Source organism: Poecile atricapillus, chromosome 4, assembly GCF_030490865.1.
Source record: "Poecile atricapillus isolate bPoeAtr1 chromosome 4, bPoeAtr1.hap1, whole genome shotgun sequence".
NCBI lineage: Eukaryota > Metazoa > Chordata > Aves > Passeriformes > Paridae > Poecile > Poecile atricapillus.
The window spans coordinates 74203121-74215993 of record NC_081252.1 but is presented as its reverse complement, the minus strand read 5'-3'; the positions used below and the strand labels follow the sequence as shown (position 1 = coordinate 74215993).

The window sequence follows — 12873 nt, the reverse complement described above, 5'->3', positions numbered from 1 at the left end:
TGATAGGACTGTTAGATTTTCCTCCCTCCTCGTGCCTTGAATAGGTACTTTCTAAGGCACAGTACTTCTATATTCTATATACATATTTTATACAGAAAAGGTGGTGGTTTCACACTGTTGATGTGCAGCAGAACTGCTGCACATAAATGACTTTATGTCACTTATCTGACATTAAGTGTTTGGTGCTGACAGTCTTTAGAGGAGAACCTTCAGCTTTATTGTCTTTGCCCTGGAGTGCTGAGGATAAATAATGATGTGCAAGGCAATTAAACAGCAACCCTCACATAAGGGAAGCTGCTTTTGCTCTAATTGATCAGATTTCAAAGAGAAGAGGTTGCAGAGTGTGATATTCAGCTGTTTTGCAATGCAGTGCTGTAGGCACTCCTTCACTCAGTAAATAACTGGAGAATGCTGCATTTTTTTTTTATTTTGGAGCTCTGTGTGCCCCAAAGGAGCAATTTACTGGTTTTTTTCTTGTGGAAATTTGTGAAGTTCAGTGTTTTACTTACTCCTGAGTTGGAGAGTTACAAGTAAGTGCTATAAAGACCATTATGAAACACTGCAAGAAGCGTGAGATTTTTTTTTTTTTTAGGTGTCGGGTGAAGTTGATTTTGTTCCCCAGTTTGTTGTGCTCAAATTTGGGCTCTGCTGAAATTGCAGCCCTGTAGTCTGGCACTATGAGGTGCAAAAACTGCATAAAATTCATGGAATAGTTCAGGTTGGAAAGGACCTTAAGGAACATTTAGTTCCAACGCTTTGCCATGGGCAGGGACACCTTCCACTAGTCCAGGTTGCTGAAAAATTTTTAATTATTAAATTAATTTTAATTTAAAATCTAATTATTAAGTTAAATTTCAATTTAAAAGGGAAATTTTAAGTTAGTTTTTAATGTTTAAATTAAACTTAGTGTTTAAATTTTCCACTTAAAGGTTTTTATGCTGTTTAGTTTGTTACAATGTTTAAACTTTCTACTGTTTGAGACGCAATCGTTACTTAAATTCTTGTATTGTCAATTTTGTGTTTCTGGAAGTTTGAAATTTGACAGAATGGAATTTCTTTGCTTTTAATTTTAAAAAAATGCCACAGAATATTTATGAGAAGTGGTTCTGTGGGGTCAGATGAACTCAGATGCAGTGGTAGTCACAATTCCTGCCCTTGGTAGTGTGGATCCAGTAAAGGCTAAAAGGTTGTGCTCACTAAATATTACCCAAATCAAATTTACTGCTTGTTAAATACAACAAAATCCTGCAGGAACATAGAATTCTTCCCCAGGAAGAAGAGACAGTCATCGTGAGAAGCTGAAATGTTGATTTATACCTCATACAATTATTTTTCCTTCAAATTCTAGGCAAATTGTATTTCTTTTCTGATGGAATTCTGTTCTGTGATCCCCACCAAGGCAGCATTTCCATTTCCAAGAACCACATGAGTTCCATTTCTCTCTATGATGGGGTGAGTATTTTGTCTCTTCTTTCTGTCATGAAGCTTACATGGATTTTTAACAATGATTCTGTTGGGTCCTGGTACAAAGTTTAGATTTCAGCTTCAGTTTTAAGTGTTTGTACAACTGTAATAACTGATGCAAATCTCTGCAGTTTTGGTGCTGATTAACTGAAATTAGTGAGTAAGGAGGAGAGAATTTTGTATTGGAGTTAGCAACATGGTGTTAATAGTGTGAAAACTGCTTTTTATGAGAATTAAAATTACAGAACACGACATTCATCAAACATCTCACACAGTGTGAAGGGATAGAGAAGAGTTCAGAGTGTGGTGAAATCATAGAGTGTTTTTGGAGGGTGAAATGCTGCCTTTTTAATAAAAATATATTTGAATCTCTCACTTGGCTTCCAGAGCAGCATTCAAGTGCTCTCAGTGGGAATTGAGAGGTTAATGATGGCAGCTCAGCTCTGTTCACCTCGAGGCAGAGACACTGGGTTAACCAGCACTTCTTCAGGGTAAAATAGAGATTATTTGTGTTGGTTACTGTTTCCTGAACACCAAGAGAAAAAAACCAACCAGTTCCCTTTAGTTTCCCTTTTGTTCAGGTACAGTATTCCCCATTTGTTCAGTGGCCTCCTGCAGCATTGTGCTGGGTGATTTCATCACACAATAGAGGAAACCAGTAAAATACAATAAAAATGTGATTCAATTGAGATGAAAACACAGCAGCTCAGAGAGTCTTACCTTAGCTGCCTTTTCTTGGACATCATATTGATTGCCCTTCGGTCGTTTCAGAAGCTATTTTAACACTGACCTTCCTTTGATTGTTTGAGTCAAGACACTCACTTTCATAAAAGTTGCTATTTCTGGGACCTGGCCATCATTCTTGAATAGATGCCAGATTTTTGTGTGAAGCTGAGCCTTGACAGGGAGTGTGTTATTGTTCTACTGACTTGGCAAAATATGAGGGTGGAGAGTTTTTAAACTGTTAAGAAGTGACAGGAGAAGCAGGGGAATCGTTGGTTGCTCGTTCCAAAAGTTACTGCAGCAAGATGGATGGAAAAGAAAAAGGAGAATTTAGTGCTTGGATTAAAATAAAAGATACCAAGCCTTGAAGTGATGCAAAATGCATTTTTTTTAGCAGCTTTAGCATGATGCCAGTGAGATATTCTTTTTTTTTAACTTGAAAATATCTGCTCTTCTGTTCCTGCACGTGGTGCAGATTCCTGTGAGGAGCTGAGCTCCTGAAATCCCTGGGGCTCATGCATAGAGGGCAGGGGAGATTCTGGCCATTCATCAAGTGAACAAATATTACCAAGCAATATTTAGATTTCACAACGACATTAACATCTTGTAAAACTTGGAGCTGGCTCCTTTCAGCCTCATGTCTGTGGGGATTATTGCTGCTGCTGCTTTTCAGCTTTTTTCAATTTGTGGAGCCCAAAATGTTTTCCAGGAGCGGATTTGTTGGACATTTCTCATGCTGACAGCAGCGTGGATGAGTTGGCCTTGGAGTCACTTCTCAGGGACTCTCTAAGCCATCCTGCAGAATCAAGGATCTGTGGATTCTCTTCCAAAAGCCATTTTCTTTTAAAAGAAATTGTTCTCTTTGAGGAGAATATATTTAATGTTCTTCAGTAACCTCAGTGACTTTGAGAGGATTATTTTTATAATTAATCCCTCAGTCAGCAAAGCAGAGAGATCCTGTTTGCAGTGTCTCTGAGTTGATACCAATTCTTATGTAAGAGTTCCCCAACTTGAGTTTTTTTCTTCTCAACGAGTACAGTGAGTTCCTTGCCCATTTCTATTGAAAGTGAAGGGGATGCTACTAAAATTCTGATATGAGTCCTACATAATTGCATTCCCATTTCCCAGAAATATTTCATGCTTCTGAATTGTTCTGATTTTATAAAACTTTGATGTGAAGAGGGTTACAACTCAGAGCTTGAACATGAAACAGTTCAGCATCCTGTAGATTTGTACCTAAATGCTTGTCCTGGAATCCAGAGTCATGGAATGGTTTGGGGTTGGATTGTTTGGGAAGGGACCTTAAAGCCCATCCCATTTCACCTCCTGCCATGGGCAGGGACACCTTCCACCACCCCAGGCTGCTCCAAGCCCCATCCAACCTGGCCTAGAGCACTTCTAGGGATGGAGCATCTCACACCACTCTAGGAAAAAACCCCAAAACAAACTAAAAAATAATCCAAGAAAAACAAGTCAGTGTTTTCTTAGAATAAAAATTGAACCTGAGTTCAGTTCTTCTGAGGGAAGCACAACCTCAGGGCTTCAGTCTCCCTTGACACCTTTGTAGCTGGCATTTAATGAATTTTTTACGTGCTGTCTGTGAGGGAGATGTGGGTATAGACAAAGTGTTTGTTGTTTGAAGCAGCAGCAGAGGGAGGGTCTAGGTTTTGGTGTGGGCAAGAGAAGATACTAAAATTCAAGCTTTGTTTTCAGGACAAAAGTTTTTAGTGCTTAAATGAAACTCAAATCCTTTATTTTAAGCTTGTGACACCTCCAGTAGCTGCAGAGTAGAAACTGAAGGGTGCTCCACCCCTCCTGCTCCATCCCTGTGCCATGCAAAAGTAGAAAACGTTAATTTTAACTTGTCCTGTTTCTTTCTTTTCCAGGATTCCAACAGCATTGTTGCTGCTCTCTTTATAGACTTCAAAAGTTCCCTGCTTCCTCATCTCCCTGTTGAATTCCACACCCAGAACAACTTTCTGATGATTGCACTTTCCCCCAAAAGAAAGATTTATAAAGCTTTTTATTCACAGGTAAAGTGAAAAAAAAGTTTGGTTGGGGTGGGGGAGAAAGCACCTAATTGCTCTGTGTGTTTAAGATGTGTGAGAAACTCAAATTTCTGTATGGATTTCCAGTGGTGGTGCTGCTTGTTGAGTTTAATGCTCCCCATGTGCTTTCACTTTGCCTTCTGAAGGCAGTGAGGGCTCTAAAATCTCTTTTTCTGAGCTGCATTTCAATGTAGCTCTGGTGTCTTAATTTGCTACAGGGATTGTATGGAGTGGCAGAGGTTCCATTGTGTGTTTTTGTGGTCAGACACATTTGGATCGTGATCCTTGGGGAAGTGGAGTTAAAGATTTTAAGTCTCCCATATGGCATTGTATTATTCCCTAAGTAGATTGGCTTCGTGCATTGTGCTGCAGAGGCTTTTAATAAACCCAACTTTATAACAATAGTGCTTTTGAGGAAATGAGCCTGGAGATTTTAGGACTTCACAAGGATTTTAGGATGTGCTCATCACACTGGGTTGGAAAAGACCACCTAGTTCAGTGAGTAGTCCCCACTGGTCGTATTAATGGTACCATAAAATGTCTCCTCCTTTTATCTTAAGTGTTTAAATTCCTCCCACTGTTCCACTCTGTGAATGGTTGGCAATCTGTTGTTTGTTTGTATTTGAATTTTCAGCCTATTTTATTAATTCTGCTTTTATATCTGTTTTTTTTTTTCTCTACCAGAACACATCCTCGAGATACTCACAAATTTCAGATCTATTCTTTCTGCTTTATTTGGCCTAATAAAACAAAAACAGATACTTTTTAATCTATGCTTATAAAAAGTTCTTTTTTCTTCTGATAGTTGTGATACTTTTTCTTTTGATCTGGTTTTTGGCTGTAGGTATCCAAGCTGTGTGTAGTGTCTGAAATGAGGGTGTTTCCTCTGCTGCTTTTTCTCAGGGTTAATTATTCCTGTCCTCCTTTGAGTTAATTTTTTTTTGCTGTACAGGTCCACACTGAGGTTCAGTTTGGTCAGTTTAAGTTTCTCATCTGGCATTACACCAGTTGCTTTGCTCAAGCAGATAAAAAAAAACTTTCGTCTTCAGGATGTTCTCTCATGAGCAAAACTCCTCATCAAATTGACTGTACCTGATTGTGAAAACCATGTAAATACATTGTATTTTATTAGTATTTACCTTCAGGTGTTTATTGATTTCCTCCAAAGTTCTTTCTAAAAGTCTGTGTGTCTCACAGGTTACTAAAATTTAGGTGCTGCTTCTACTCTTCTCAATTATGTGGCTTGATACCTCTCTCACTGCACCTATATTTGATTATTTCAAGCCTCCTGGAAATAGGGAATTGCAACTGCCCTGTTACCCAAATCTGGGTTTGTTAGAAACTGAGATGTTGAGCCCACAGAGCTGAAATCTGCTGTGATCCTGTGAGGAGGATGAGGTGATGCCTTTCCCATCCTCACTCTCAAGAGTACAGGAGGAGAATTTATTTAGGCTTTGGGATGTGTTGATTTCTCTCATTTTTTTTCCTTTGCTGCTGTAGCAGCTCTTTTTTTAAACTTTCCTTAAATTATACAAAAAATTATGCAAAAAAATTTATACATTTCCATTTTTTAGCCTGACCTGTGTTTTCACTTTATCCCCAACCCTTTGACTCTTACAGAAAACAATTTTCCCTTGACCATTCCTTTTTTTCCATCCCTCCCAGGCATTTCTTTGAGTCCCCCTCGGTGTGTTTTGAAGTGGTTGTTTCTTTGCTTATGTGGATCCTTCTGCATGAGCAATATTGCCTTTATTAATATCAAAAGTATATTTTATTTTGATGGTTTTTTTATCTCCTACCCTTGTGTTTGGGATGCTGAGTTTTTAATGGAAAGCAGTCGTGTCCCCCCCCCAGTTATTTTGTCTTGCAGAGAGTTATTGTGAAAAATGACAATGGCTGTTGCCTTTACTTATGAAAAGAAGGGAAATTCCAAACACTGACAGGACTTTGTGATTCATCTGAATCTGATTTCTAGGTTCCCATTGCCATTCAAATTAATGTGTCTTGGCTGGAGCAATTGGATGTGAGCCAAAACATTCCCTAGAGAAACGAAGGGTTTCCTTTTCTTTTGGGAGGGAACGGAGTTTTTCTTCAATTTCGAGTCATGATTGCTGCAATCTCACCTCATGAAAATTACAGCAGTGCTTCAAAGAGACTTGTATTAATTCAGTTCCTGCTTTAGAGCACTTGGGCTATAAGGATTTATATTTTTATCAGGAAAAACGAGGCCATTTCAGTAAATTCCTAAAGCACTTCCAGTCTAGCCAAAGAAAAGATTGCAAAATCTGATCGGTGGATTTGAATTCTTTATTAGTTTGTGTTGGAAGGGACCTCAAGGCACATCTCATTCCAACCCCCTGCCATGGACAGGGAACCTTCCACTATCCCAGGTTTCTCCAAGCCCCATCCAACACTTGGACACTCCCAGGGATGGGACAGCAACAGCTTCTCTTGCAGCAAAACCTTTATTGTGCAATATTTAATGGCTTGTGAAAATGTGTCAATTTTTTTTTTTTTAGGTGAACAAAACCAATTCCTAAACAAATTCAAAGCAAATTTGGGAAAATAATGACACTCATGCATAGATCTGGTTTATTTCAGGTTTTCTCTTCATGGCAAAGCCAGACAAACTCAGGATTATCTTTAAGGGTTGTCCAGGAAGAATTCCTGTCTGAGGAACAAAAGAGGCTGTAAGTTCCTGCCAATGTAATGCAATTGCCCAAAAGCTGCAATCAGAAAAATGCTGATATTTATTGTTTTTGCTAATAATTAAATTTGATATTAATTTTTAAAAAAATGGTGCATTCTTAGTGCAACACTCACTTTATATATTTTTTTGGTACCATTTAATATAAAGCCATGTGGTTTAAAGAAGAGAAATTTTTAGGTTTCTCCTTTAACTGATTAATTAATTTCTTTCTTTTAGGCATTCCAGTGTTCAGAAGCTCTTCAACGCCTTGTCTTTTTCATCTGGGGAGAGATGCAGGGAGCTGAAGCTGTCTGCTGCCATTCCAGAATTGAAGAGGTGAGAAATTACTTTTGACTTCAAGGGATTCATTCTGTCAGAAATGATACAAGGATATTTTGGTAGATGTGATAGCCATCTAAAAACATTTTTTAAATAATTCTGTCTTTACACTAGGATGTTTTTATTCTGAGATGAATTATTTCCTCTCTAGCTTGACCTTTTAATACTCTTGTTTTAGTAATTTCCCAGATATTTATAGGGATGAAACCTTTTGCTGTCAATTTTAAGGAAGTAAACCTTTTATTTTTTGGAAGGTTTATGCAGCACTTCACAGTCAGCAGCGTCAGTACCAAGCCAGTGATGAGAGCACATCTTCCTGTCCTTCTCCAACAGTCAGAAACCATTTCTGACAGCAAAGCAGAAGGTGATAAGGTAAGAAAACAACTCCACAATAATTCCTAGCCCTCACACAGAATATTTGGAATATTCTGGCAGTACTTTCGTAGTGTAATAAAATCCTAATCGTGTTCAGCCATGCTCTGCCTCCTCCTCTACTATCACCATTTTTTTTGGCCTTGTTTTTCTGATTATATACTTAATTTTTTTTCCATTTAAATGATCTTTTGGAAGTGCAAATGGCCTTTCAACCAGATGAACTAGAGGCAGAAAATGAGGTGTAGATCTTCAAGTGAAGTGTTTTCTCTAATGCCCAGAGAGACTTTGCCCTAAAGCAGCAGTTTGTTTTTATGAATTGCTGAATAATGTAACTGAATTGTTCTCTGGAACATAAAAGTCCTTTAAATAGCATAGAGGTAGCACATGATATTTAACATTTGCTGATATTATCTGTACAGCACTCCTTTCTCTATAGGGGCTATAACAATTGTCCAACTTAAGGCGTGCTTTAAATAGCATATTCAGAGAAAATATTTCCTTGGAGCTTCCCAGCTTTTGAAATCTGTTAAAAACAAAGTCAAAACAACAGGAATATAATATTTTCTTTGAATATTGCTGGGGTCTGGTTCAGAAACCATTCTGACAATTAATAAACCCTTAGGAAGGTTTTAAAATCTGATCTTAAGCTTGGTTTAACTGTGGATTTTTTTTAAAAAAGAAGGAAAAATCTTTATGAATCATGGAAAACAACCCTTTTGGTGTCTGCACCAGTGTTTCTGTGTTATTTTGTGTTTAGACTTCCCCTGTTCCTGTGTTGCAGGTCATCATCACCATCATCACTGGGCTGCCAGGATGCCGTTCCAGCGACCTGTGTTCTTTCCTTGTCACTTTTACCAAGGAGCATGGAAGGTTTGTGCAGCTCTGCTTACATTGATCACCAAAAAACAGCTTGGCATGAAGAGGAAAAAAAAAAATTAAAAAAAAAATAAAAATCACTGTTCAATTTGGTGGTTTTTTAAACCTAATTTCAGACTGCCAGGTTAGATTTGCCCTTAAATTTATATATTTAGACAGAAAAACAGCACAGGAGATTTTTGTTGCCTATTCCATGTGGTGAAGAGCTTCTGTTTATTGGTTTGTAATGATTCTAAAATTTTGTTTTGAGAAAAGACTGTGCTAACAGTCCTTGCCATGTCATTGTTTTTAATTTAGCCTGATTTGAGGTACATTCAGGACATCTGTTGTATGGCAGTAAGATAAATCTGCTGTAGGAATTTGCCACTCTGTGTGTTGATAGAGCTTCTGGAAAATAAAAAAAGAATCTTACCCTTTTAATTCTTACAGCCAAACACCTTAACATTTAATCTTAGCCACATTCTGCCCTGTTTTTTAGTTTTAACTCAATGTCTTTGTTTTATCAAGTTGATTCAGAACAGTTTTGTGGTTCTGTTACAGGGCAGACACGTAAGGTGACTTTTGAAGGTTGTGTAATAACACATCTCATGTTTTCTGCAAATGTCATTCTTACTTTCCATTTTTGCAGTGAAATATTTTCATGCCCATAGCCTTGAATTGGATTTGTCTAATTTTTGTTTACTGCATCACTGCCAGTGATCAGAATTACTCATGTGATGTACAGCTTAGAAAAAGCTGGTGAACATTGTTTTATTGAAAAACAGCAAAAAAACACCCACAAATCCCCTTGGCAGTCATATAAAGAATGTGCTTATGCTGGAAATGACAGAAAGCCAAGTAAATTCCCTTCTCCCACGTGGCCAAGTGGAACGAGATCAGGATGAGATGATGAGAGATGAGGAATCTTTGGGCTTGTCAAACTTCATTTTGGTCTGTTGGTTCAAAATAGGAAGAGAACAGAACTGTATCACAGCACATGAAGTTTTTTCCTCGTTGTCTGTGCTTCAGGTGGATTGTTTATCGGCAGACCATGGATAGTCCAGAGTGTTTCAGTGCCTCCCACTTCCAGCGTTTCCTGGCCGGGCTCCTGGAGGCCCAGCAGAACCTCGGGGTCCGTCAGGCTGGGAAGAGCAGGAGGCTCCTGGTGGTGCTGCAAGGGTAAAAGCTTAAAACTCTTGGAACTGTTGTGTAGAATAAGGCAATTCTGGTTTACTTGTGGACCAAACTCAGTTTTTCTGTCCCTGTTGATTTTGTTGTTACTTTGGAAAAAAGGTGTCTGTAGCCTTGATTTGCTGTTCTGGAAACATTGTGCACTCACAGCCCAGAACCCAGAACCAGAACTGTGCCCTGGGCTGATCCCCCAGCGTGGGCAGCAGGAGAGGGGGATTCTGTCCCTGAGCCCTGCCCAGGTCAGACCCCACCTGCAGAGCTGCCCCAGCCCTGGGGCCAACAGCAGGAGGATGTGGAGCTGCTGGAGAGAGTCCAGAGGAGTCCAGGAGATGCTCCAAGGGCTGGAGCCAGGCTGGGAGAGCTGGGGATGCTCACTTGGAGAAGAGAAGGCTCCAGGGAGTGCCTTCCAGGGCCTAAAGGGGCTCCAGGAGAGCTGGAGAGGGACTTGAGACCAAGGGATGGAGGGACAGGACACAGGGAATGGCTTCAAATTGAAAAAGGGAAGATTTGGTTGGGATATTGGGAAGGAATCCCTGGCTGTGAGGGTGGGGAGGCCCCTGAATCCCTGGAAGTGTCCAAGGCCAGATGGGAGCAACCTGGCATAGTGGAAGATGTCCCTGGTTGTTGCAGGGGGTTGAACTGAGATGACCTTTAAAGGTCCCTTGCAACCCAAAGTGTTCTTTGATTCTGACTGCAGACCTGCCAGCAGAAATCAGCCTGTCAGAACCTGTTGCCTGATAGAGCAGGTGATAGCAGAGGAAGAGTTAGTAACGTGTTTTGGATAAATGCCATTTTCCTTGTGGGATAAAGGTGAAGACTGAGCCACCTCTGGTTGACATTTCCATCTCCAGTGTAGCATTTGAGAATGAGGATCATCTTCTGAGTCATTAGAAGGTGACATAAACCAGTGTGAGGGAGGCACTACCCTGACCTGGCTGCAATGATTTCCAGTTTATCCTTTTCACTGAGGATATACAAATGGAGCTCAGCATTTTCTTCATTGGGATCCATTCTGATAGTACTAAAAACCATAATTTTTTTCCATGTTGGAGCCAGATTGATTTTTTTTTTTTGTGTATAATTAGTAGAGATGGTGTAAAGTCTTGTGATGGGCAAAATAGCCGATACTCTGGTAGCAGCACTGGCTTCAGGAACATTTGGAAGTCTTCCATTCTCTCTGGATAGTTGGATTTGGTATAAACAGCTTTAGAGTAGCTAGAGTTCTCTAAATATCCTATTCAGTTGATAACTTGACAGTAGAGAAAAGTTTGTAACTGGCTGAGAAATAAATACCTAAAATTAAAACTCGGGTTCACCTTGTTGTCATACAGAGATAAAATAAAGCAGTGGTTGAAGTCCTGATAAAAAATGGATGCATTAATGACAGAAACATATTTAAATTGGGATGCTGATAAGTGAGAGATGCTGTTATGTTACTGCTTTTTTTACTCAAATTGTGCTTAATATGCTTGGCATTAGGCATAAAATGTTTGTGTTAGATTGTGCTTTTTGTGCTTCCTGCAAGCTGGACTTTCCACTTGTTCAGTGCAAAATTTACACTGTTTTTCTCTGGAGTTGCTAATAATTTATTTTTAATGCAACTTACAATCAGATTGTCTGGATTTGCTTGAGTTGTCTGGATTTGCCAGGTTCTGATCTGCTTTCCATCTCTTTTGGTAGCAGTTTTAGAAATCTCGTTTTCCTCCGAGCCATTGATTTCTTCCTGGCTGGGGAGCTGTGGTGTTCTGGTTCTCTGAACCCATTTTTCATTTTGGTTTCTTGCAGGTACACTGATGTTATTGATGTTGTGCAAGCTCTGCAAACTCACCCTGACCCAGATGTGAAATCTTCCTTCACCATTGGAGCAGTCAACACCTGTGTGGAGCCTCTGAGCTGCTACATGGAACACAGGTGTGCTTTGAAATATTTAAGAACAGATATTTCTGTTTTTGGTATCACTTTTATAATAATTAGTGATTTATGATGGTTAAAAGCCACTGAACTGACTTAAATCCCATAAAACTGCTTAATAATCCATCTTGGAGGAACTTGGAAGTGCTGTTTGGTTTATCAGGATGGCACTTGGTTTCCACTGGATATATAATTATATAGAATATCAATAAAAGTTCAGCTCCCAGAAGAATAAACAAAGATTGTTTAAATGCAAATCCTCTGATTTGTAACATTTGGACCAGTAACAGTTTGTAACAGTTGTCCTCTGAATAATTCTCTTTTTTGCCATCTTTTTGCAAGTCAGACTAGAAATGGAGACGTGCATCTCAGTTTGGGTTATTGATTCTGCCACTACTTTTGGATGTTTAAAAAGACTTTGCAGGTTTAAAATATGGAATTTAAGGGAAACAACCCCTTAAATGGGGAAGAGAATGACAAAGCACGGAAGCCAAAGCATTGCAAGTGTTAAAATCTGATATCCTGGGTTACTGCAGAGTCAGGGTGGGGAGGAAATGGTCACAGAGCCAAGTCACTGACCTTTTGAAATAGTGTGGTTTCATAGTAAATGTGTGTGCTCCAGACTTCAACAAACATGGAAATCATTTCTCAGACCTGTCTGTAAAATTGTAACACTCCAATTTTTTAATTATGCCTTGCAGCTGATTTGATAAAAGTAAGTTCCAGCAGTTAGAGTTTTTGGAGTTGGTAGCACTGCTTCTGTTTGTGATCAAACTGTGCCTCACAGCTTAGAGGTGAACTGCCCAAGCAGTTTCTAAAAGTGCATTCCTGACATTTCCTGGCTGGTCTTAAACACTAACCAACGTGCTGCTTGTGCTTTGCAGTAGTCATTAAATAGACCTTACCTTGCTGCTTCTTCTTGTCTCTGTGACAAAGATACCAAATAAATATTAAAGACTACATAAAATATTGGTGAATTGATGCTGGAGTGCTGTTTAAAACTTGTTCTTTCCATAATTATAGGAAAGACAAGTTCCATTTCTGTTTTATTTTGAACTTACTAACGTGTTCCTAGTCACGGTACTGCGTAGTGTTATAGCAGCAGCAGCCTGCAGTCCTTTAACACTGTTTGTCTCCTGAAATGCAGAAGCAATTGAAGGAAGAGGCTCAGCCTGTGCTGTAGATTATTTTTGTTTTGCTTTGGAGTTTGTTCTGATAAGAATTTACCAAGTAGCCACACAGTGCCAATGGGAAGCTTTGGTGATTTCGCTGTGAGAA

At 39.2% G+C, this 12873-nt stretch overlaps 1 protein-coding gene across 1 annotated transcript in view; it reads left to right on the top strand.

The window, feature by feature from the left end:
* Window positions 1-12873, top strand: part of DNAAF9 (dynein axonemal assembly factor 9) — a 65734-nt gene that overhangs the window by 35377 nt on the left and 17484 nt on the right. Inside the window, exons 21-28 of the mRNA XM_058837461.1 lie at window positions 1349-1452; window positions 4074-4220; window positions 6837-6925; window positions 7162-7260; window positions 7518-7635; window positions 8420-8508; window positions 9523-9672; window positions 11470-11595. Of these exons, the coding sequence (XP_058693444.1) occupies window positions 1349-1452; window positions 4074-4220; window positions 6837-6925; window positions 7162-7260; window positions 7518-7635; window positions 8420-8508; window positions 9523-9672; window positions 11470-11595 (922 nt within the window). The remainder of the gene's footprint in view (window positions 1-1348; window positions 1453-4073; window positions 4221-6836; window positions 6926-7161; window positions 7261-7517; window positions 7636-8419; window positions 8509-9522; window positions 9673-11469; window positions 11596-12873) is intronic.